Below are 21,841 nucleotides of genomic sequence, written 5' to 3'. Positions count from 1 at the left end.
TGTGTCTCCCCTCTTCCTTTCCTCCCTTTCTTGTTGGTATTTTTACTTATTCCCTTTTTATGCTTTTTCTCTTTCCTCTTCCCCCCCCCTCCCCTCCCCTCTTTTTCGGCTCTCTCTCTCTCTCTCTCTCTCTCTCTCTCTCTCTCTCTCTCTCTCTCTCTCTCTCTCTCTCCTCTCGACACAGATACTATTTTCTGCCCTATCAATCTGCTTTTACTCATCCTCTCTCCCCTCCCTTCCAACCTCTCACTTCCTCCTTTCCCTCTCTCGTTTTCTCCCTCTCCTTCCTCTCTTCCCTCGCTTCCCCCCTCTCATTTCCCTCCTTCCTGTCCCCTTCTATCTTTCCCCTCTCCCTATATCCCTCTCTTTCTTTCTCATCTTTTCTTTTCCTCTTCTTCCTCCTCCTCTCTCCCTTGTCTCCCCCTCTCCTTCCCCCCCCTCCTCCCCTCCCGTTTTCCCTCCTCTCCTTCCTTCCCCTCTCCCTCCCCTCCCTCACTCCCCACTTGGCAGTATTCTCAATTAACAGAGGGAATCCCCTCCTCGCCACCAGCCTGTCCTCACTCGATCTGAGCCCTTGTTATAATCCTCCTCACAAGGCTACCGACCATATTCACTTTGCACTAGATCCCTCCTTCTAGCCCGTCCTAGGATCACCTGACTCCTCCTCCTAGCCCGTACTAGGATCAACTGACTCTCCTCCTCCCCTAACCCGTTCTAGAATTACCTGGCTCCTCCTAGCCCGCACTAGGGTCACCTGACTCTTCTTCCTAGCCCGTCCTAGGATCACCTGACTCCTCCTAACCCGTTCTCGGATCATCTAGCTCCTAGGCTATCATAGGGCAGTTCGTCTCCTTGCAGCACCTCTCAGCCTGCCGAAGGATATACATCTTGCTCCTGGCAGCCTTTCCTAGCTCCTCCTAACCTTTCCCTGAGTGACTTAGGAGAACCTGTTGCCCCCTAGTGTATCTCAGTTGTTCCTGACTCCTCTCTATGTCTCCTAGCTAATGTTAACAGTGTCTTACCTCCTCCTGTCACCTAGCAGCCCATTTATAGTCCCCCTCCCCCCTTTCCAACTTGTCCTAGGGTGATATATTTCCTCATAGCAGTTCTTCCTAGCTACTCTCAACCTGTCCAAGGATGGTTTTGGGCTTCTCCTAGCACCTAGCATCCCTTCCTAGCACCACCTAGCTTGTCCTAGAACTGTAAATACAAATATCGAGAGATTTTGTAAACACCCCTACTAGGTCCTTATGGTAGACTGGCCATAAATTAATCCCCCATCAACACGGTAACTCAACTATTTCAATAACAATTAAATAACGTATTGTATGTATAATTTGGTTAGTTTTCAGAGGATAAACAAGAGTAGAAAAAATAACACGAACGATTTGAATATATAATTGTGTATTACTTTGTTGGAATAAATGTTAGGTATAGCTGTGTATTAAAGCTCACCCAGCTATTTACATTATTAATTGTAAGAGTAAATTACCTAAATTACATGTGATAGTTCGGTGTTTGTGTGTGTGTACGTATTAGTGTGTGTGTGTACGTATTCGTGTGTATATTTAAGTGTGTATTTTTGTGTGTGCGAGAGAGAGAGATTGTCACTCATAACCCGATAAGACTAGAAAATCTCCACCGATATATTCAACAAATCCTGCTATATATCTTGTGTTTGTTCACGTAACCTGGCTCAACCAATCAGTGCCCAGAGAATCCAAATCGAGTTCTTTGTTCTCATACTCCAGCCAATCAGTGGCGTGTTTCAATCAGTCAATAGTGAAAGCGCTTCTAGCGGTGACAGCCAGAAGTAAAGGAATAAACAATGTGTTCAAGATGCTTCTGTGTCTAGATGTTTGTGATGATAGCGTAGCTGAAGGCGTTCATTATGTAGAGGTGTGTGGGGGTGTCTATCTATCTATCTATCTATCTATCTATCTGTATCTGCCTGTCTATTTTCCTGTTATTCCACAAGTACAGGTACAGTTGTTTCAAAATAATTAGAGTGCACAGCTGCCGGTGGACAAGTCACATCATTTCTACAGCAAGTGTACATAGAGAAAGCAGAAGCATTACTCTTAGCACAATTGTACATCAGTGTAACATATGTTGTGTACATTGTTGTCACTATATTTAAATGTACAGTGATGAATGTCTGATCATGCGATGTACTGTTATGCATGGCGTAATGTACAGTGGTGAACGTTGCTCTGGGCATAGTGAAATATTTTTTAGACATGTTACCCTTAAGTTATGTAAATATAATATTTCATATGATGATGTGTGGGGACAGGGCTGGTACTTGATACAGAATTGTTTTTTCTGTATGTATGTAGGTATTTTTGCAGCTCAATGTGGGAGTTGATTTATATTAGTATTAGGTTTCTAGTCCCCTGGAGTATGGGGCCATGTCAGTCATTGGTTGGCCTTCGGAGTGGATGGACGTTTGAGTTTGTCAGTGGTGGATGGATACCTTTCAAACCGGATTTTGTTGAGTATATTAACTATTCAGTGCTGCTCTAGTATCACTTATGGGTGTAAAGGCAATTAATGGTGATATTGCACAGTAGTTTATTGTTTATTTACTGTGCATATAGTAGTGGTTTACTAAGGATTATGTTCATCCTTTATTCTCTTGATTTAATTTTATTTAAATTCTTTGTAATGTATATAATTCCAAACCTTCACTCCTGAACTGTTAGGATAATGAGGGCTGTTTGAACCCAGGAATAAGATGTGCTGAGTAACCAATTGTGTGTTTTTGTTGAGCCATATGTACCCCGTTAGTATATTAATCTGTAACGTAATTCAAGTTGATAAGTTATGGCATAACAGTACAGATATTAACTTCACAATATTCAGACGTACAGCAATAAGTACCACAATATTCAGACGTACAGCAATAAATACCACAATATTCAGACGTACAGCAATAAATACCACAATAATCAGACGTACAGCAATAAATACCACAATAGGACAAAATGAGAGATCACAAAACAGTTTAAGACGAGCATGAAGGGTGGACGAGGCCACGCGAGCAGCCCTGGTGTCGTAAAGCCCGGGAAAGGACCCTCTTAAGGGGGCCCGGTATGCAAGACGGAAGTAGTAACAGGCAGGTGAACATAAAAGAGGGAGGGACGAGTGCAAGACAGACGGACAGACAGGCGGCCTTCCACTCCAGTAACCAATTTTATAATGGAGGAAAATCGGGGCCAGGCTGCCGTAGGGGACCTGGACTCTCTCTCTCTCTCTCTCTCTCTCTCTCTCTCTCTCTCTCTCTCTCTCTCTCTCTCTCTCTCTCTCTCAATTACAAATATTTTTAAAGAAATTTCCTTCGCTACTTGTGTACAGTATCTACTTATAGTATTAGAGTCTCAGGTACAGTTAGGAAGCCATCTTGGTCGCCATTGTCGTGATGGGGCGTAGTTGAGTCGGTTAAATGGGGTCTTTCGTCTCCAGTTAAGAGAAAAATCAAACGTACGAAGCTTTAAGAATCTTGAACCAGAAGTAATGTGAGGGATGGCGTTGGTTCCAGATGTCTCGAAGCTTCCCTCCTCCTCCTCCCCGACCGACCCTTCACGCGGCTTCGTTCGTTTAGCTCGAGTATTGCTCACTGACTCTCCCATCCACGTCTTTATTAAGGAAGTCTTATTGTTTCGTTTATATTTTGGTTTATTTCTGGACTTTATAGAGATTGTCTTATTATTTTGGTTTATTTCTGGTCTTTATAGAGATTGTCTTATTATTTTGGTTTATTTCTGGTCTTTATAGAGATTGTCTTATTATTTTGGTTTATTTCTGGTCTTTATAGAGATTGTCTTATTATTTTGGTTTATTCAATTTTGTTTATTTCTGGTTTTTATGAACGACGTCTTATTGTTTTGTTTGTATTCTTGTTTATTTCTGGTTATTATTGGTTAATTTATATCATAATGGTTGTTTGGAGGTATTAGCGTTTTTGTTATAATTTGGTGTGTCTGTGTTGATGTGGAGAAGCTTTATTCCAGATGATTTACTCCTGACGCATATATTATGTTTTATCGACTGGGAATTCATTTTGTATTTGGAGTAATTTGACCCAATGTGTTGTGTGTTTTTTTCAATCGTGGCTGTTGTTGTTCTCCTCCTCCTCCTCATTATTATTATTATTATTATTATTATTATTATTATTATTATTATTTTTTGTTGTTGTTGTTATTGTCTATATGTGGTTCCATTAGGTCGTATATCCGCTTTTGGAGTATAAAAAATAAATTTCCAACATGTTGACAATTTTCTTCTTTGGGGGGGTGTGGGGGTTAAAGAGATGCTTTTCACAAAACAGGATGTGCTGATTTTAATATAATTTCCGTAGTAATATAAGTTGGTGTGGCTTAAATACTCATTATTATTATTATTTTTATTATTATTATTATTATTATTATTATTATTATTATTATTATTATTATTATTATTATTATTATTATTATTATTATTATTATTATTATTATTACTGTAGTAGTAGTAGTAATAGTAGTCTTAGTAGTGGTAGTAGTAGTAGTAGAAGCAGAACAGTGGTAGTAGTAGTGTAGATATTATCACACACACACACACACACACACACACACACACACACACACACACACACACACACGTTAGTTATTAGTTTATTCGCTCGTCTCCAGGAAGGTTGTGTAGTGAGGATGTGGTGGGGTGACCAGTGAGTGAGTCGGGGGAGCGTCACCCAGCCTGGTCGTGACACATCCAAATTGGAGGATTTACATTAAGTGTGACTTCTGTCTCTGTGGAGTGACGTCTGAGTCTGTCTTTGGATTTATGTGGGAGTGACTTTGAATTTGAGGGATCGACTTTGACTTTAAGGGATTGACTTTGAATTTAAGGGAGTGGTTGTTATTATTTTATTTTATTTTTTCTTTGATGGGGTAACATTGAAGAGGTGATTTTGAGATTAAGGTTTTTTTTTAATTTGAGGGATTGACTTTGGGTTTGAGGGGGTGATTTTTATTTTGACTTTGAAACTGGGAAGTGGTTTTAACTTTGACTTTGAATAATAGTGTGCTCATACTAATACTATAAAATTTTGTCTAATATATGAATAGTTTAAAGCTTCAGGAATAATGTTGGTAGAAGACAGACGGAAAGACAGACAAGCAGTTACACAGACAGGAGGGAAAAAACTGTAACTTACATACGGTGAAAGTAAAAAAAAAGCACGCAATAAAACCAAAGAATGATAAATGAAAATAAAAAGTATAATTGTAAAGTATTTAATCTTATTGTAAAGAGTATAAGTATTATAGTAGTTAGAAATATTATTATATGCATTAATGAAGAAGATAAATTAAAATGAACTGTGATAGAAATATGTGGATTAGAAAGGAATAAGATTGAATTTTTACTTATATAAATTATGTAGATACATTACTATATAAGATTATGAAAATATAAATTAGAATTAAATGTTAGATATATATAGAAAGCTAAATAATATCTGTATTCCGTTATAAATAGTATAAAAGATGAATTCGATTTCATAATGGTTTAAAAAAAATTGCTACAAATTAAAACAAGTAGACGAACCAATATGAAACGTAGAAGTAAATGTGTCACATCTCGACGTTTTCGCGGGTGGGTGAATTTTTATCGGGTGGAGAAAGAAGGTTGGTCAGAGGTCTTCCCGGAGACGAGCGACGGCCGTTTAGAGACAATCTGATCCCCTTCCGCGAGATCTGAGTCAATTCCCGAGTTTGACAAGCGTGAGAGGAGCGGGATCCAACACTCTTACGGCGGACTGAACAACAAAAGCCAAGCTATTATGACCCACAAAGGCCGCGCTCAATAAACTATAGTTGTCAATTAGTTGGTTTGTACAGCGGGTGAGTCAGGGATGAAATAGCACTTGAATAGCGTTTCGGCTCACTGTGTCTATAGAATAACAGTTGAATAACGCTTCGGCTCACTGAGTTTATGAAATAACAGTTGAGTAGCGTAAACTGTGTTTATCTTAAGCCGTGGATCACTGCGTCCATGAAATTACAGGTGAAGAGTTTCGAATCACTGCATACTGTATGTTAACTGATAACTGAATTACGCTAATACTTGTTACGTCTATGAAATAACAATAGAATATATCTATGAACAACTGTTAAACCACAATTGAATAACGTGAGGAATCACTGCGTGTATAAAATAACAAGTGAATAACTTTACGACTGAATGCATGTATGAAATAACAGTTGAATAACGAACCCATCACAACGTGTGTAATATAACAAGGGAATGATGCCACAGATCACTACGTCTATACACCCATTGAAACAAACAATTTTATAGTCTATCAAGCTGTGTAAAACCATAAAATCAAATGCCTTTTGTAGATATAAATTTATATCATTTCCAAAACAGTGATTCAAAATGGCCGGCACAATAAAAAGAGATAGTGTGTATGACACAATGGTGTTTTCCACGCCCCCTCTCCCCTACCTCCCCTCACTCCCTCATCCTCCTCTTTGATGGGGAGGGGAGAAAAGGTGGGAGTGGGTCAAGTTCCCCCTATTGGGATATCCTGAATTTGTTTTGGTGAGGAAAATATATTTCTCCCTATTTATATACACTAGAGGGAGAAGGAAAGGGGGCACATGAGGGGAGGTGAGATCAGGAGGAATTCAAATATCCCCCTCTCCCCGACGACGCTTAGTTATGATTTAAAAACGTTCCACTAAAGCTTTCATATATTCCTCTATACACTAGCCCCCCTCCCTCTCTCCCACTCCCTTATAAGGGGTTGTGGGGTGTAGGAGGGAGAGGCAGGGGTTGAAGTTCCCCTCTCGGGTTGGTGTGAGTTTGTTTTGGTAATTAGCGTAAACTAGCTGGGCCCATCCATTGTACCAGAGAGCTGAGTCAACACCCTAAGTGGTGGTGCTGGTGTGGATGGGTGACAGAGAGAGAGAGAGAGAATAAAATCTTTTTGTTTATATCACACAATGTGGAAGTTAAGGTTTTGTAAACGTTTTCATATTCACACAAAACCTTTACTGTGCTTAGCTGTCACCTAGAACTATATTCGGGATGACGGGAGAGAGGGATGAAGGAGGAAGAAGAGGAGAAGTCAGAGAGGAAGAGGAAAGGATTAAAGGAGAGTTTTAGATTAACAAATTTATTGGCAGAGCTTTTAGTACAGTTTGCCTATTCTGAGTAATTCAGTCAGGTCTTGACACTGAGGGTGGTATCACTTCTCACTGCCACGCAGGACAGAGGTTCATACACAAAGAAATGCATCATATTCATTAACAGCTATAAATGTATAGAGGTCAGATTCATATGGGTAATGTCACTGTTCACTGCCATGCAGGACAGAGGTTCGTACACAAAGAGATGCATCATATTCATTGACAGTACATATACATATATGTAAACACACACACACACATATACATACATATACACATATACATACACATATACATGTACATGTACATATATATACACACGCGCACACATACATACATATACGTCGGTCAGATTCATGTGGGTAATGTCACTTTTCACTGCAGGATTGAGAGAGAGAATGGAGAAACTAAAGGAGAGAGAGAGGGGTTAAGGAGGGAGGAGAGGCAGATGGAGGAAGAACAGACTCTGGAGAATAAGAAATTGAGGAAACGAGAGAAGCGAAAAGAGAGGAGGAGGAAGTGAGAACCATGGGTAGAAGGGAAGAGACCAATAAATGGAAAGAAATTATATAATGAAAACCTTAGAGAGATACATAATGAGTAACTAGACATACATAAAACACCAAGAGCCATCTCCCCCACCCTCCCTCACACCCTCCTTCTCTCCCTCCTTCCCACATTCCCTCCCTCACACCTCACTAGCTTCTTGACACTTGTAACGTCAACATCTCCCTCCCTTTCTCCCTCCCTCTTTTTCCTTCCTCCCTCACACCCTTCTCTCCTTCCTCCCTCACATCCTTCTTCTCTCCTTCCTTCTCCCACATCCTCTCCTTCATTCCCTCACACCCCTCCTTCCTCCATCTTCCTCTTCTTCTCCACCCATCCTTCTTCTCTCATCCTTCCCTCATCCTCTTTCCTTCATTTCTTTACCCCCTCCTTCCTCACATCCTTCTTCCTCTTCTTCCCACATCCTTCTTCTCTCCTTCCCTCTCCCACATCCTCTCTCCTTCATTCCCTCTGCCCTTCCTTCTCTCATCCTTCTCTCTTCCTCCCTCCCATCCCTTCTTCTCTCCTTCCTTCTCCCACATCCTCTTTCCTTCATTTCCTTACACCCCTCCTTCACATCCTTCTCTCCTTCCTTCCTCACATCCTTCTCTCCTTCCTTCCCTCACATCCTCTTTCCTTCATTTCCTTACACCCCTCCTTCCTCACATCCTTCTCTCCTCCCTTCCCTCACATCCTCTTTCCTTCATTCCCTTACACCCTCCCTCCCTCCCTCCCTCACACCGCACTAGCTTCTTGACACTTGTAACGTCAACATTTCTCTCCCTCCCCGACCCCTCCTTACCTCACACCTCAGCAGGTTGTTGACACATACTTGTACCCCCAACATCTCGCACCCAAATTGAGGATGTGACTTTGAGTGTTGGTGCGACAGTCAAGCCGGGCGTGAAAACTGGGCGTGGGTGACAGAGGCTGGAGGACGAGGGACAGAAGGAGAAGTAGTTGAGTAGCAATAGTCCTGATAGCAGTAATAGGAGTAGCAATAGTCCTGATAGCAGTAATAGGAGTAGCAATAGTCATGGTATGAGTAGAAATAGTCCTGGTAGCAACAGTAGTAGGAAAATCAATAGTTCTGGTAGCAGTAGTAGGAGTAGAAGAAGTCCTGGTAGCAGTAGTAGGAGTAGCAATAGTCCTGGTACCAATAGTAGTAGTCCTGGTAGGAGTAGCAATCGTCCTGGTAGCAGGTGTAGGAGTAGCACTAGTCCTATTAGCAGTAGTAGGAGTAGGAGTAGTTCTGGTAGCAGTAGTAGAAGTATCACTAGTCCTGTTAGCAGTAGTAGGAGTGTTAGTAGTCCTGGTACCAGTAGTAGGAGTATCTGTAGTCCTTGTAACAGTAATAAGAGTAGTAGTAATCCTGGTAACAGTAGTAGGAGTAGCAGTAATCCTGGTAACAGTAGTAGGAGTAGTAGTCCTGGTAGTAGTAGTAGTCTTCAGCTGTAGGGAGCTGAAATTATCTACAAAGCTGCATGTATATCGAACAGTGGTCCTCTCCATCCTGCTATATGGCAGCGAGACGTGGGTCACATACAGGAGGCACCTCAAGGCACTTGAAAACTTTCACCAACGTAGTCTACGTTCCATCCTCCGAGTTCGCTGGGAAGACACCAACTGTAGAAGCATCGAGGCTACCATTATCCATGAACAACTAGGTTGGACTGGCCACGGTACCCGCATGGACGACAGTAGACTTCCAAAGCAGCTTACTTTACAGTCACCTATCGAATAGTAAACGTAACGCTGGCGGGCAGCTAAAAAGGTATAAGGATAGTCTTAAGACAAACATGAAAAAGTGCCAAATTGACCCCCTCACCTGGAGGAGCACCACACGAGAAGATGTCAATACTTTCGAGTTAGCCAGACTGCATACCGAGGCAGAGAAGCGCCAACGCCGGAAAGACGCTACCACCTTCCCTCCCGCACTAGTTGTAGCCCTCAACACGTTTAACATTTGTGGACGACCCTGCCGGTCCCTTATCGGCCCCTCTAGTCACCTCAGACCTCACCAACGAAGGTGACATTCTTAATAACTCATATCATTTTATCATAGCTGGATGATCGTCATATTCATTTCCTAGTGATAGCAAAGTAGTAATGTCCACCGATGAACTATATGGTGAAGTCCTACGAAATTTTGGAGTATTGGTGATCGAGTATATCCCCCACCTTCCAACCCCCTTTACCACCCCCACCCTCTCTCCACCCCCCTCCCCCACTCAATCACTGCCCCTCCCCTCCCCTATCCCTACCCCCGCCAAGCCCTATCTGGTACTGTATGACGTTTTTCTTCATAAATAACAATTATGACAAAACACCATAGTAAAATTGGGTAAAATATTACGAGTGTTCACGGCACATCGGTAAGAGAGTACAGCCCACGACACACAACCTAATTCTAAAGTATTGATTCAGAATATACGACTAAAATTACTCTGCAGTCTTCATATATCTTAACATATTTATTATTATTCTTACATAATTACTACCAGAAGTGAGTTTCTTTATTTATACGTCAACTGTAATCATGTTCTTATTACGAAGCCAAAACCAGGAGAGTTGAATCAGGTCCTCACAATATTGAACTTGTGTTGACGGTTTCTTCCTTGAGTATTTTTTTAATTTTCATGTATTTTACTACCATTTCCCTGTCCAGTTTTCACCACAACAAAGATGACATCATAAATAATAAGTTAGTCATCACAGAGTTGCTACATGGAAGTTTTTAGGTTCAGTTGAATAATGAATTAAAAGTACTATGCGGAAGATTATGTTAGTGATGTTGTTTTGAAATTTCAAATAAATATTGAAATGAGGCTGTAATATTTAAATGGTAAAATTTATTATGAAACATACAACTAAAGATGGCAGTGTTTATTTGTTTGTGTGTAATGGCTAGTAAAGGATGATATAGGAAAGCTAATATTTCCATGTGTTTGTGTCGTCATGTCCTCCCCTGTTTTGTATCGTATCCTCCCACTGTTTGTGTCGTCATATCCTCCCCTGTTTGTGTTCATGTCCTCCCCTGTCTGTGTCGTCATGTCCTCCCATTGTTTGTGTCATTATGTCCTCTCACTGTTTGTCGTGTCATGTGTCCTGTCATGTCCTCCCCACTGTTTGTGTTGTTTAATATCACATTCATCCGATTTTTGCCAAGATTCAAGACCCTGGTTGTCAGAGGGTCGTACAATGAATCTTTCTCGTAAGTAAAAATATGTAGATACTTCTAACTAATTGAGTTGACCTACAGTGCAAAAATAACATTAAAAAATAGCATTAAAATTATACTCAGACTTCATCATAACTAGATACGTTCACTTGGCACCAGTTTGAATATCAGTCAGGTTAGCTCTCCTCACTGACTGTGCCCCGTAACTGGTGCTGAGTGAACGTATCCAGTTTTATTAAAGATTCACTATCAACTGTATGCTGATTTTTGGGAATATTTTATTTGTAGTTCAGCTTGAGTCAGCCAATTTGGTGTAGTCTTACTTCTTCAGTTGTGAGGAATATTCACGGTGCGAGCCTCTGAGTAAGGACCCAGGGTGATAAATGTATTGTGCAGCATCGTGAGGTGTTGATAGGTAGATGGATAGAAGGAAAGAAACAGACAGGTAGAAGAAAAGGTACAGACAGAGATAGACAGTGGAGACAGACAGTCAAAGAGAAAGAGGAGACAGACAGACAGACTGGTGTTGTGTGAAGCCTCGGTGTCTTCATTATCAGGAGAGGCTGCCAAGAGTGCTCGCCAGGGGTGCTTGAGCGTCTCAGGGGCGGGCCTCGACTCGTGTGAACCCCACCTGGAGGACGTCTTGTTTACGTATCCGGGTCGACCCAGAGGCGCGTTCGTGCATGAAGTGGATTATTGTAAGAGGAACGCCAAGAGACAAATACTTCCTGTGTTGACTTTTGGTACTGTTACTGTTACTGCTGGTGCTGTCAATAATGTTTGTAGTTTTGCTGCTGCTGTTACTGCGTGTGTTACTACTATCAGAAGACTACTACAACTACTACTATTACTTTTTTCTTTTTTTCTTTTTTTTTTTATGTGGCCTTCAGCCTCCCCCAATAGCCACACCTTCGCCACCATTTTATCACCTTAAAATTAAACACCCTAATACATAAGTAGCTATCCCAGCTGTGTTGAGTTAGTTGAGTCGCAGATCTATGCGGCATTCAGTGACTGTTGCCTCATAGTCAATATCTGCATCTGTTGTCGGCTTTGGGGCCGATGCTCTCGTTCCCCTGAGGCAGAGCAAACCAGACCTAAGGAGAGAGGACAGTCGACATCTCATCCAGGCTGTAACATAACTTCTGGGCTGCTGCTGCTATTACTATTACTAAAACCTGTACTCCTGCTTCTGATGATGATGCTCTCTATATTGATATAGCTACTTTCAATGAGACGTGATATTACTACTACAATTACTCCTATCATTACAACTGTACTACTACTACTACTGGTAATAATAATAATAATAATAATAATAATGCATATATATAGTGATAATTTCTATAATTTTTCATAAATTGAAGCAATTTTGTGTCTGTGTGTGTGTGTGTGTGTTAGGAGTAACATCCATCAATACTGGTACACTAACAAGTACCACAGACTCAAGGTTCGTCGTACACAAACAAGATAAATCAACTTAAACAAGAGAAAGGAAATTAATTTGCAGAACAAGAAAGAAGATTGGATTTTGAGATCAGAATTTTTGCTTTGAGGCATCAACAGGAGAAGAACTGAGTGTGTGCTGGATTTCTCTCTCTCTCTCTCTCTCTCTCTCTCTCTCTCTCTCTCTCTCTCTCTCTCTCTCTCTCTCTCTCTCTCTCTCTCTCTCTCTCTCTTTCTCTCTCTCTCTCTCTCTCTCTCTCTCTCTCTCTCTCTCTCTCTCTCTCTCTCTCTCTCTCTCTCTCTCTCTCTCTCTCTCTCATTATGAGTATTTACAGGAGCCATTTGCCAGGAGAGGTTTGCGTGCACACCAGCATTATACAACTTACATACTGTTTATGGTTAAGTGTGATGAGGGTTGGAATCTCGCGAAGATGATGGTGGTGGCGGTAGTGGTGTTGATTGTAGGTAGTGGTGGTTGTAGGTGGTGATGGTGGTAAACAGGGATGATGGTAGGTGGTGATAGACAGGTGGTGAAAAACAGATGGTGACAGGCAGGTGGTGACAAACAGGTGGTAACAGACAGGTAGTGACAGACAGGTGGTGGAGTGAACTACACGGGCCTCCAGGGCAAGTCGACCCTTAATGTGTAATCTCCGGCCACTACCACTGTCACCCTCCCCCTCCATGCCCCCTCCCCTCCCCCCCCACGCCCACCCACGTCCCACTCCAATCCCCCACGAACCGACACACACCCTACCATCATCATCATCATCCACTATCACCACTATCACGCTCTTATCACCATCATCATAACAACCACAACAACCACTGCGACAGGTACCACAACTATCTCTTCCAATCAATCTATCTATCATCATTTTTCTTAGTCAATTGTTCCACCTACCTTTTCACTTCCATTCACCATATCTCTCTTTCACACACACACACACACACACACACACACACACACACACACACACACACACAAACTTTCCAACACATTGTCGCTTCATCATGAGATTTTCAGCCCAAGATTTCTGGCCGCAAAAGTTGGACGATTAATGCGGTAAAAGTCCCGGCCAGGGGTGATGGATGGGCTGGAGGTGTCATTGGACTTGCTGGGGGTAACACTAGACTCATTGTTGGACTTTTCGAAGTGAGAATACATTAACGTTTGTACTTAGGAAGGTTTAGATATATGTATTTTTTTTAATTAGATTAATGGGGCGGACTGGAGGTATCATTGGACTTGATGAGTTAACACGAAACTCATTGTAGGACTTTGTGAGCTAAGAATACATTACTTTTTGTTGGACTTGCTAGGTTTAAAAATGTGGTCTTAGTTGGATTCAGGAGGGGACTGGAGGTGTTATTGGACTTAAGGGGTTAACTGTAGACTTTTTTGGACTTGTTAAGGTTAGAAGAAAGGTGTCATTGCAGCTACTGGGATACAACTAGATTCATCATCGGACTTGCGATGTAAGAATGCATTAAATTTTAGGGTTTGTTTAGGGGGTCACAAGGTCAGAGGTCAAGATCACTGAAACATCAAGACTGAGGGTGGAAAACATAGACCAATTTGGGATCCGTAACTCGCCTTTAAACACAAACATCAATGGACTTTGTAAACACCCGGAACTACCATTACTGCCCAACCTGACACCACCGATACTATCACCTACCATCACAACTACCAGCTACTACTGCCACCACTGGCAGCCACCACCACCACCACCCAAGACAGTATAAAAAGCCATGTCATCAGGGCACACGGCCAGGCATATTGAAATCGATCCAATATTTATGGTCAGTCAAAGGAAGGTTGATCACGCTGCCCATGGCTGGCCCAAGAGGAGGAAGATTAAGGAGAAGTATTGCCTCACTCCCTCACTCGCTCTACGCTCTTATTGCAGAAAAACCAGACTCAATCCTCTTATACTGTATATATACTGCACATATATATATATATATACTTCTAAGAGCAATGTGATGAATACTGTATGTAAACCATGAATAACATAGTCATTATCATCATGAGTATTATTATTATTATTATTATTATTATTATTATTATTATTATTATTATTATTATTATCAGTGGTAGTAGTAGTGGTAGTGTTATTATTAGCATTAATATATTATTATTGTTAAGTCTAAATGTTGCCGATTGCAAAACTCTAATTTGAATTTGAAATTAACAATACATTGAAAAATATGGACGGATTCCACATTAAAAATCATTGTGCTGATTGTAATTACCATTGTTGTCGTGATAACAAGGGAAGTGTAGTTGAAACTGTTGCATCGTTAATTAAGTGTCATGTGCCTAATTGCGTTGTTTGAAATGTTTGGTGGGGTAGTTGGTGCACCGTTCTTGTTATGTTGCATAGAGTTGATTGTGTCATAGCCACCATCCTCGCTATTATTGGTCATTATTATTATCATTGCCATCACTATTATTCCCATCCCAAAGCTCACCACTATAATCATCACCACCTTTGCAACTGTCACCACACACCCGAGCACCACATCACAGTCACTATCACTGCGGTCACCACCAAACCACCACCATCAAATACTGTCACGACCCCAAACTATCACCATTAATATCAATATTCCAGTCTCATCATCAGCCCTTTAATATCACTATACTGACACTATACACCATCACCGACTCTTGTCACCACCAGACAGCATCACCAGACATCCTATTCTAACCATAACCAACACCAGCTCAACAATCCCGGCCACTACACCGCTAGCGCTGTCAACATCACACATTATCATCACTATCATCAAAGAAACTCACCATAAATCATTATCACCGACTTCACTATCACCACCATTTCTGTCACCACCACCATCATCACCGATACGGGACCGGCAGGGCCGTCCACAGATGTTGTACGTGTGGAGGGCTACATCTAGTGCTGGCGCTTGTCTGCCTCGGTATGCAGTCGGGCTAACTCGAAAGTATTGACACCTTCTCGTGTGGTGCTCCTCCAAGCGTTACGGTGTGGAGTAAGCGTCTCCCAGGTAAAGAGGTCGATTTAGCACTTTTTCAGGTTTGTCTTAAGACTATCCTTATACCTTTCCAGTTACCCGCCAGCGTTACGTTTACTATTCGTTCGGTGACTAAACAGTAGTTGCTTTGGCAGTCTACTGTTGTCCATGCGGGTAACATGGCCAGTCCAACGGTGTTTTTCATGGATAATGGTAGCCTCGAGGCTCCTACAATTCGTGACAGCGAGAATACTGGCATGCTCACATGTTCTCTTGCCCTCCCAGCTTTCACCACCACCACCACCACCACCACCGCTGTCACCGCCACCATCACCGCTGTCACCACCACCACGGGAGCGGCACCCCTATGAATAGACAATGTGCTGGCAATATAAATTCAAAATAGTGCTTATTTTTCGAGGTGTCAGGAGAGTCAGCCCTGTCGGGTGCTTCACAAGACGCTGTCAGCCTGGAAGCTCACCAGGTGTTCTGTCTGCTTATAGTAAGGGCACTTGAGCTCTTGACACACACACACACACACAGTATTTTTTTACTGTATTGTCATGCCACTGTTACCACGTACCAATGTATGACCGTACCATCATATGACGGTACCAATGTATGACTGTACCAATGTATGACCGTACCACTGTATCATTTCATAAATAAGCCCGTAAATACCGTCTATGAGTCCCAGTAATAACTGTCGACCGTTTAACTTAATTTACAGCGATTATTTTAAGTGTCGTGATCCTGAAGCTGTTTATGTTGTATTTGTATTTTGATAGTGTGTCTCTGTGTTTGTTTGTTGGTGATTAATTAGATATTTTTTATTGTGGTTTTATTTCGACATTGTGTTCCTGTGATTGTTTGTTTGTAAGATTGTATCCTTATTTCTATTGTGGTGTTAAATCTGTAAGAAATATTGTGTTTGTTTGTCTTTGTCTCTTTGTTTTTGTTGTATGTTTAATATTGATGTTTGTTTTATGTTTTTTTATTTGTATGTTTGGTTTTTTTGTCATCTTTAGTTTGTTTTTGTGTTCTATGTATTTATTTATTTACTTTTTACCATGTGTCCCGTTTGTGTTTGTTAATATATCGTGTTTGTTTTCATGTTTAACCATATCTTTGTGTTTGTTTGTGTTGCCTTCTTTTGTTATTGTGTTTGTTTTGTAGCTTTTGCAAGGCGAGGGGATAGAGGGAGGAAGAATGGAGAGATCAATTATATTACAGGTAAACCCATTCCACCTGTCGATGGTTAAATGATAATGAGTAATTAAAGGCACCTGCCATTAATATATAATCGCGAACTGTATCATTATTTCACTCTCACTGTATCGCTGTCACTATATAACTCACTATAGCACTATTATTACCATATAACTTATTGTAACTGTATCACTATCAGTAAACAGTAACACTATCATTACGACTGGTTTGTCACTGATTCATTATCGGGATATATCACTATCAATATATAATACTCAATATACCTATCTGATTATAAGCGTATCTTTGTGTGGCTGTAAATATCACTGCTTCACCATAACACTGTATAACTGCTTCACTATAACACTGTATAACTGCTTCACTATAACACTGTATAACTGCTTCACTATAACACTAACTGCCTCATTATAACACTATAATGCCCGACGTTAACACTAAAACTGCTTCACTATAACACTATAAGCCTGCTTCACTATGACACTATAACTATGACCTTTATAATTGCTTCACTATGACACTGTATGACTGCTTCACTATAGCACTATATTGCTGTCACTGCATTAAATAAGTCGCCGTAAAACTGATGGTCCCTAAAACAAGGAAAGAAAAAATAAGATTTAATGTATCTGATAATAAATCTTTACCCCGGTGATCGCTGGCATGTGAAATAGGACGAAAAGTGGGGAAATTATCGTTCATTTGCATTAATGAATCGCCGCCAATGAATTGAAATAAATATTTTTTTCCTCCTTTTCAGAGTTAATTGAACGCGTGCCGGATATGAACACTGTTGAACTGATAACTAAAGCCTTATATTTTCACTCGCTTAATGAAATCGATCGAAAACATAATTAAAATTCGTGAAAAAATTGGCACTTTCAATTCCCTTTTGTGACCAGATTCAAAAAGTTTGGTATGACTATTTACTTGCATATAATTTTCTTTGAAGACAACACAAAGGTTAACTTTTAATAATTATATATTGCGTCCTTCAAACACTAAATTACACCTGGTAGTTATAACCAAGACTGATGCAGCGAGATATATAAACAAACAGCTGGGATTGTAACCTGGAAGTATGATGGTGTTAATTACAGGTCGCGTCGTAAACTTAGGGATCCAGAGTCCGGATTCAGAAAGTTTATGTTGATTTTGTACCCTGACAGGTATTAAGTGAGCGGGTCTGTTGGAGATAAAGTCTGGGTGTAATTTTAATGCCATTTTGGACATTGTAATCATGAGTTGTCATAAGTCAGGCTGTTGGGTACATTACGTTTGTTTATCAATCGTTTACATCACAGGAAAGTTTAACGTAAGAATCTTTAAATATCGTGGCTCATGAGTTTGGCTCGTGGAGGTTCTTACCGTATTCCTTATTTATCGTAACTGGATATTTAAGGATTTATCTATTTCATTTAGACAGAGAAAACAAAATCATTATGTCACCTAAATTGAACCAAGACTCTACCATAAGGGGAGAGACATAAGGCCTCGTCGTTGAGGAGTTATGAGCAATGTGGACAGTTGTGTTGGATCAAAGGTTTGTGTCGTGGGTACAAGATGATGTATTGACTCTGTATTAATACGGGTTTAGTAAAGTGTGCACAATTTTCTGAACAAAATTACACTGAAATTTTACCTTAAGTAGATACGTCTAATGATACCTGATAAAATTAAGGTATATATATATATATATATATATATATATATATATATATATATATATATATATATATATATATATAAATTTTTTAAGATCGCCTATAGGAGTATAATGATTTTATAGTATGTACACCCCCTCACACACACACACACACACACACACACCTATTTATTAAACATCATATGGTATTGTTACGCTGCTCGCCATGGTTAACAGTACAATAAAAAATCTGCTATCCTATTCCAATAGATAAACAAACAACCAAACATATAAACAAATAATTCAACACAGGAATGCAGTCTGAGCGATATTCGAAACTGTATAAAAAATATTTCCAAATATAAACCCGTAAAGTATTGTGGGAGGTTTACCTCAAATTTCGCTATATTCATTTATTTTTACCCAAACAACCTGATTCATAAATATGTTTAGACAAACATGCTATTACATATTTATCTAGACTAACATACATATATATATATATATATATATATATATATATATATATATATATATATATATATATATATATATATATATATATATATATATATATATATATATATATATATATATATATATATATATATATATATATATATATATATATATATAAAACAGAACACACTTGCTTTTATTATTATTATTTATTTATTTATTTTTTATTCCAGTATGTCACTTACAATCCGTGAAACCCCCGCCAACACACATCACTGGGCCCGGCCATCATCAACCCATTTTGGACCAATATTGACATCAAAAAGTTAGCAGGTACTCAACCAGAGCATATAAAACTAAAAATTTAACATCGAAATTCCTCTCTCTCTCTCTCTGCATATTATTCTTTCTTTGAAGAGATAGATGAAGATATAGGAAGAGATACATGGAGATTGGGAGACAAAGAGAGACAGGGCGATAAGAAAAGGGTAGGAAGAGATAAAAGAGACTAGTAAGAGGTAGAGAAAGACCAAGAAGTGATAGGGAAGGCCCAGAAAGAGACTGGAAGACGGAGAGAGAGAATAGGAAACATTAGGTTGAGGTAGAAGGAGGCAGAGTTGAGGAGAGAGAAGACAGTTCAATGATAATTAAGCTAAAATAGTCTTCTTCATACCACTAACTTCGCTAATAATCATCACCATACCACTAACTTCGCTAATAATCATCACCATACCACTAACTTCGCTAATAATCATCACCATACCACTAACTCCGCTAATAATCATCACCATACCACTAACTTCACTAATAATTATCACCATACCACTAACTCCGCTAATAATCATCACCATACCACTAACTCCGCTAATAATCATCACCATACCACTAACTTCGCTAATAATCATCACCATACTACTAACTTCGCTAATAATCATCACCATACCACTAACTTCGCTAATAATCGTCACCATACCACTAACTTCGCTAATAATCATCACCATACCACTAACTTCGCTAATAATCATCACCATACCTAATACGCTCAAAATAACACAATTTCAGTTCCAGAAGGGCTTATTTAGCACATCTGTCTCTTTCTAGCCAATCAGAAGAGCGTATTCAGTATACTTGCCCTTTTCACAACCAATCAGAAGGGTGAATACAGCACACCTGTCCCTTTACAGCTAATCTGAAGGGCGTATACAGCACACTTGCCCCTTTATAGCCAATCAGAAGGGCGTATCCAGCACACCTGCCCCCTTTACAGCCAATTAGAATCTCTGGCGCGTTTATTTTGCTTTAACGAGCAAGTAACACCTGTTAGCTGTACAGAGAAAGAAAAAGTGAGAGAGCGGGAAGGGGGAAGTGAGAAAGAGAGGAAGAGGGAGGATTGCTTGTAAAGGAGAGACAGACAGACGGACAGAAACACTGACAGAAACACAGACAGACAGACAGACAAAGAGATAGAATATTCAACGCTTTAACTGATAACCTCTATTGAGTAACTCTTAATAATCTCGTTACTGAGCACCATTAGAGCTTAATATTCTTAGGCCCTTTATTGAACACCTCGAACCGAAACACCATTAACTGGGAGCTTTAGAATTGAGCAGCCTTGTCGTTCACAGCTTCTCTAAATCAACAGTACCTTCATTGAGCACCTCTAAGTTATTATTTTAACCTTAAACTGAGCCTCTGAGCCCCCCCAAACTACTAACTTGACCAAACATTGAACTCCTGTAACTCACGGCATAACCCTTAAATTGTGCTCTTGTCTCTACTTACTTAAACGCCATTAACTTAGCCTCTCTAACTCCGAGCTTATCCATTGAGCAGTATCTTTAACTTCACACGCTTTTAACTTTAATACCTCTATTGTAAGTCCTTCTCTGTACAAGCTTTACACATAATTTGAGCACCATTAACTTAAAACACCTTTAACTCAAGCTCTTCTGAGTCAGGGCTGGCTGTACACAAATCAACGTTTACACTGCAGTACAAAGATCACCTTCACTCGCCAGGTTGATTGGCCGGGTAATTGAGTGTTGAGGTGTGTGTGTGTGTGCCGGACACCTGCACGTGATGGTCGAGGGGTGGCCACAGACCTTACTCTCGCCCGAGGCCGCCCCTAGTTCATGTCTGGGTAATGGGATGGCTTGGACGGATAGGGAGGGATTCCTTGTAATTTCGTTTTATTAAATTTATATGCAGTCTAGAATTCCCGTCGGATTAATTTAAAACTTGGTAGACAGTTGTAAGTATTAAGTGTCATGGCTCCATTGTTAACAGTTATGACCCCTGGTATCCTGTGTTCAGCGGGGACAACCCTAACTACTGTTGACACTTATTTTCATTGTTTAGTTGTATTTTATTTCAGTCTCTTTGTTTTTTTTTTACATATTTAATATTTTGTCGTGGTCAGTATATCCCAGAGGCGTGGTTATGACTGAACGGCTGCTGGGTGGCGTGTATGGGGGGAGTGAGGAGGGGGAGTGTTATGGGGTAGGGGTGAGGTGTGGGTAGTTTGGGTATGGGGGTAGTTGGGTGGAGTGTGTGGGGGGAGTTGGGTGGAGCGTATGGGGGTGTTTGGTGCTGGGTAATGTGTTCGTGTACGGGAATGGGAGTAATGGGGGGGTGTTGGGTGGAGTGTGTGTTGAGGGCCCTATCAATCAGTTCCCTATACCACCCACACGAGTAGTGCCACGGTGCCACCTGAGCAAAGGAGGCAGGCACAGTAGGGCGTAACATCACGCCTAGAGGCAAAAGTACTCAGTATTCCTGCACTGTCTACATACATGCTGAATCAATTTGCGGTTTTCTGACAATATCTATCTATCTGTCTATCTATCTATCTATCTATCTATCTATCTATCTATCTATCTATCTATCTCTTAGTTAATCATGTCGTCAAATTCCACGTTAAGACGAAAATTCAGCGTAGGAGAATCTGGTCTCTGGTCTTTGATGGCGCCATATTGGCCGTCACAACTCTCCACCAACTCATCCGAGGTTAATGAAGCGGATAATGGCGTTGTGGCGCTATAATGGAGCGCTGGAACCACTCTCCCTCCCTCCTGGGGCCATAGTAGATCACGTGACCACCGCCTCCTGTAGCAAGATCACTCCAGAATTGTGAACTTAACCTGCACACACACACAC

At 40.5% G+C, this 21,841-nt stretch overlaps 1 protein-coding gene across 1 annotated transcript in view; it reads right to left on the bottom strand.

The window, feature by feature from the left end:
- The window catches only part of LOC121856783 (cell wall protein DAN4-like), a 95,592-nt gene that overhangs the window by 64,051 nt on the left and 9,700 nt on the right, over positions 1 to 21,841 (bottom strand). The window contains exon 4 of the mRNA XM_042352480.1: positions 8,576 to 9,063. Coding sequence (XP_042208414.1) covers positions 8,576 to 9,063 — 488 coding nt within the window. The remainder of the gene's footprint in view (positions 1 to 8,575; positions 9,064 to 21,841) is intronic.

This window comes from Homarus americanus, unplaced genomic scaffold, assembly GCF_018991925.1.
Source record: "Homarus americanus isolate GMGI-L3 unplaced genomic scaffold, GMGI_Hamer_2.0 scaffold31440, whole genome shotgun sequence".
In the NCBI taxonomy this organism is placed as follows: domain Eukaryota; kingdom Metazoa; phylum Arthropoda; class Malacostraca; order Decapoda; family Nephropidae; genus Homarus; species Homarus americanus.
The sequence above is the reverse complement of the archived record's forward strand: the minus strand, read 5'-3'. Positions and strand labels throughout refer to the sequence as shown.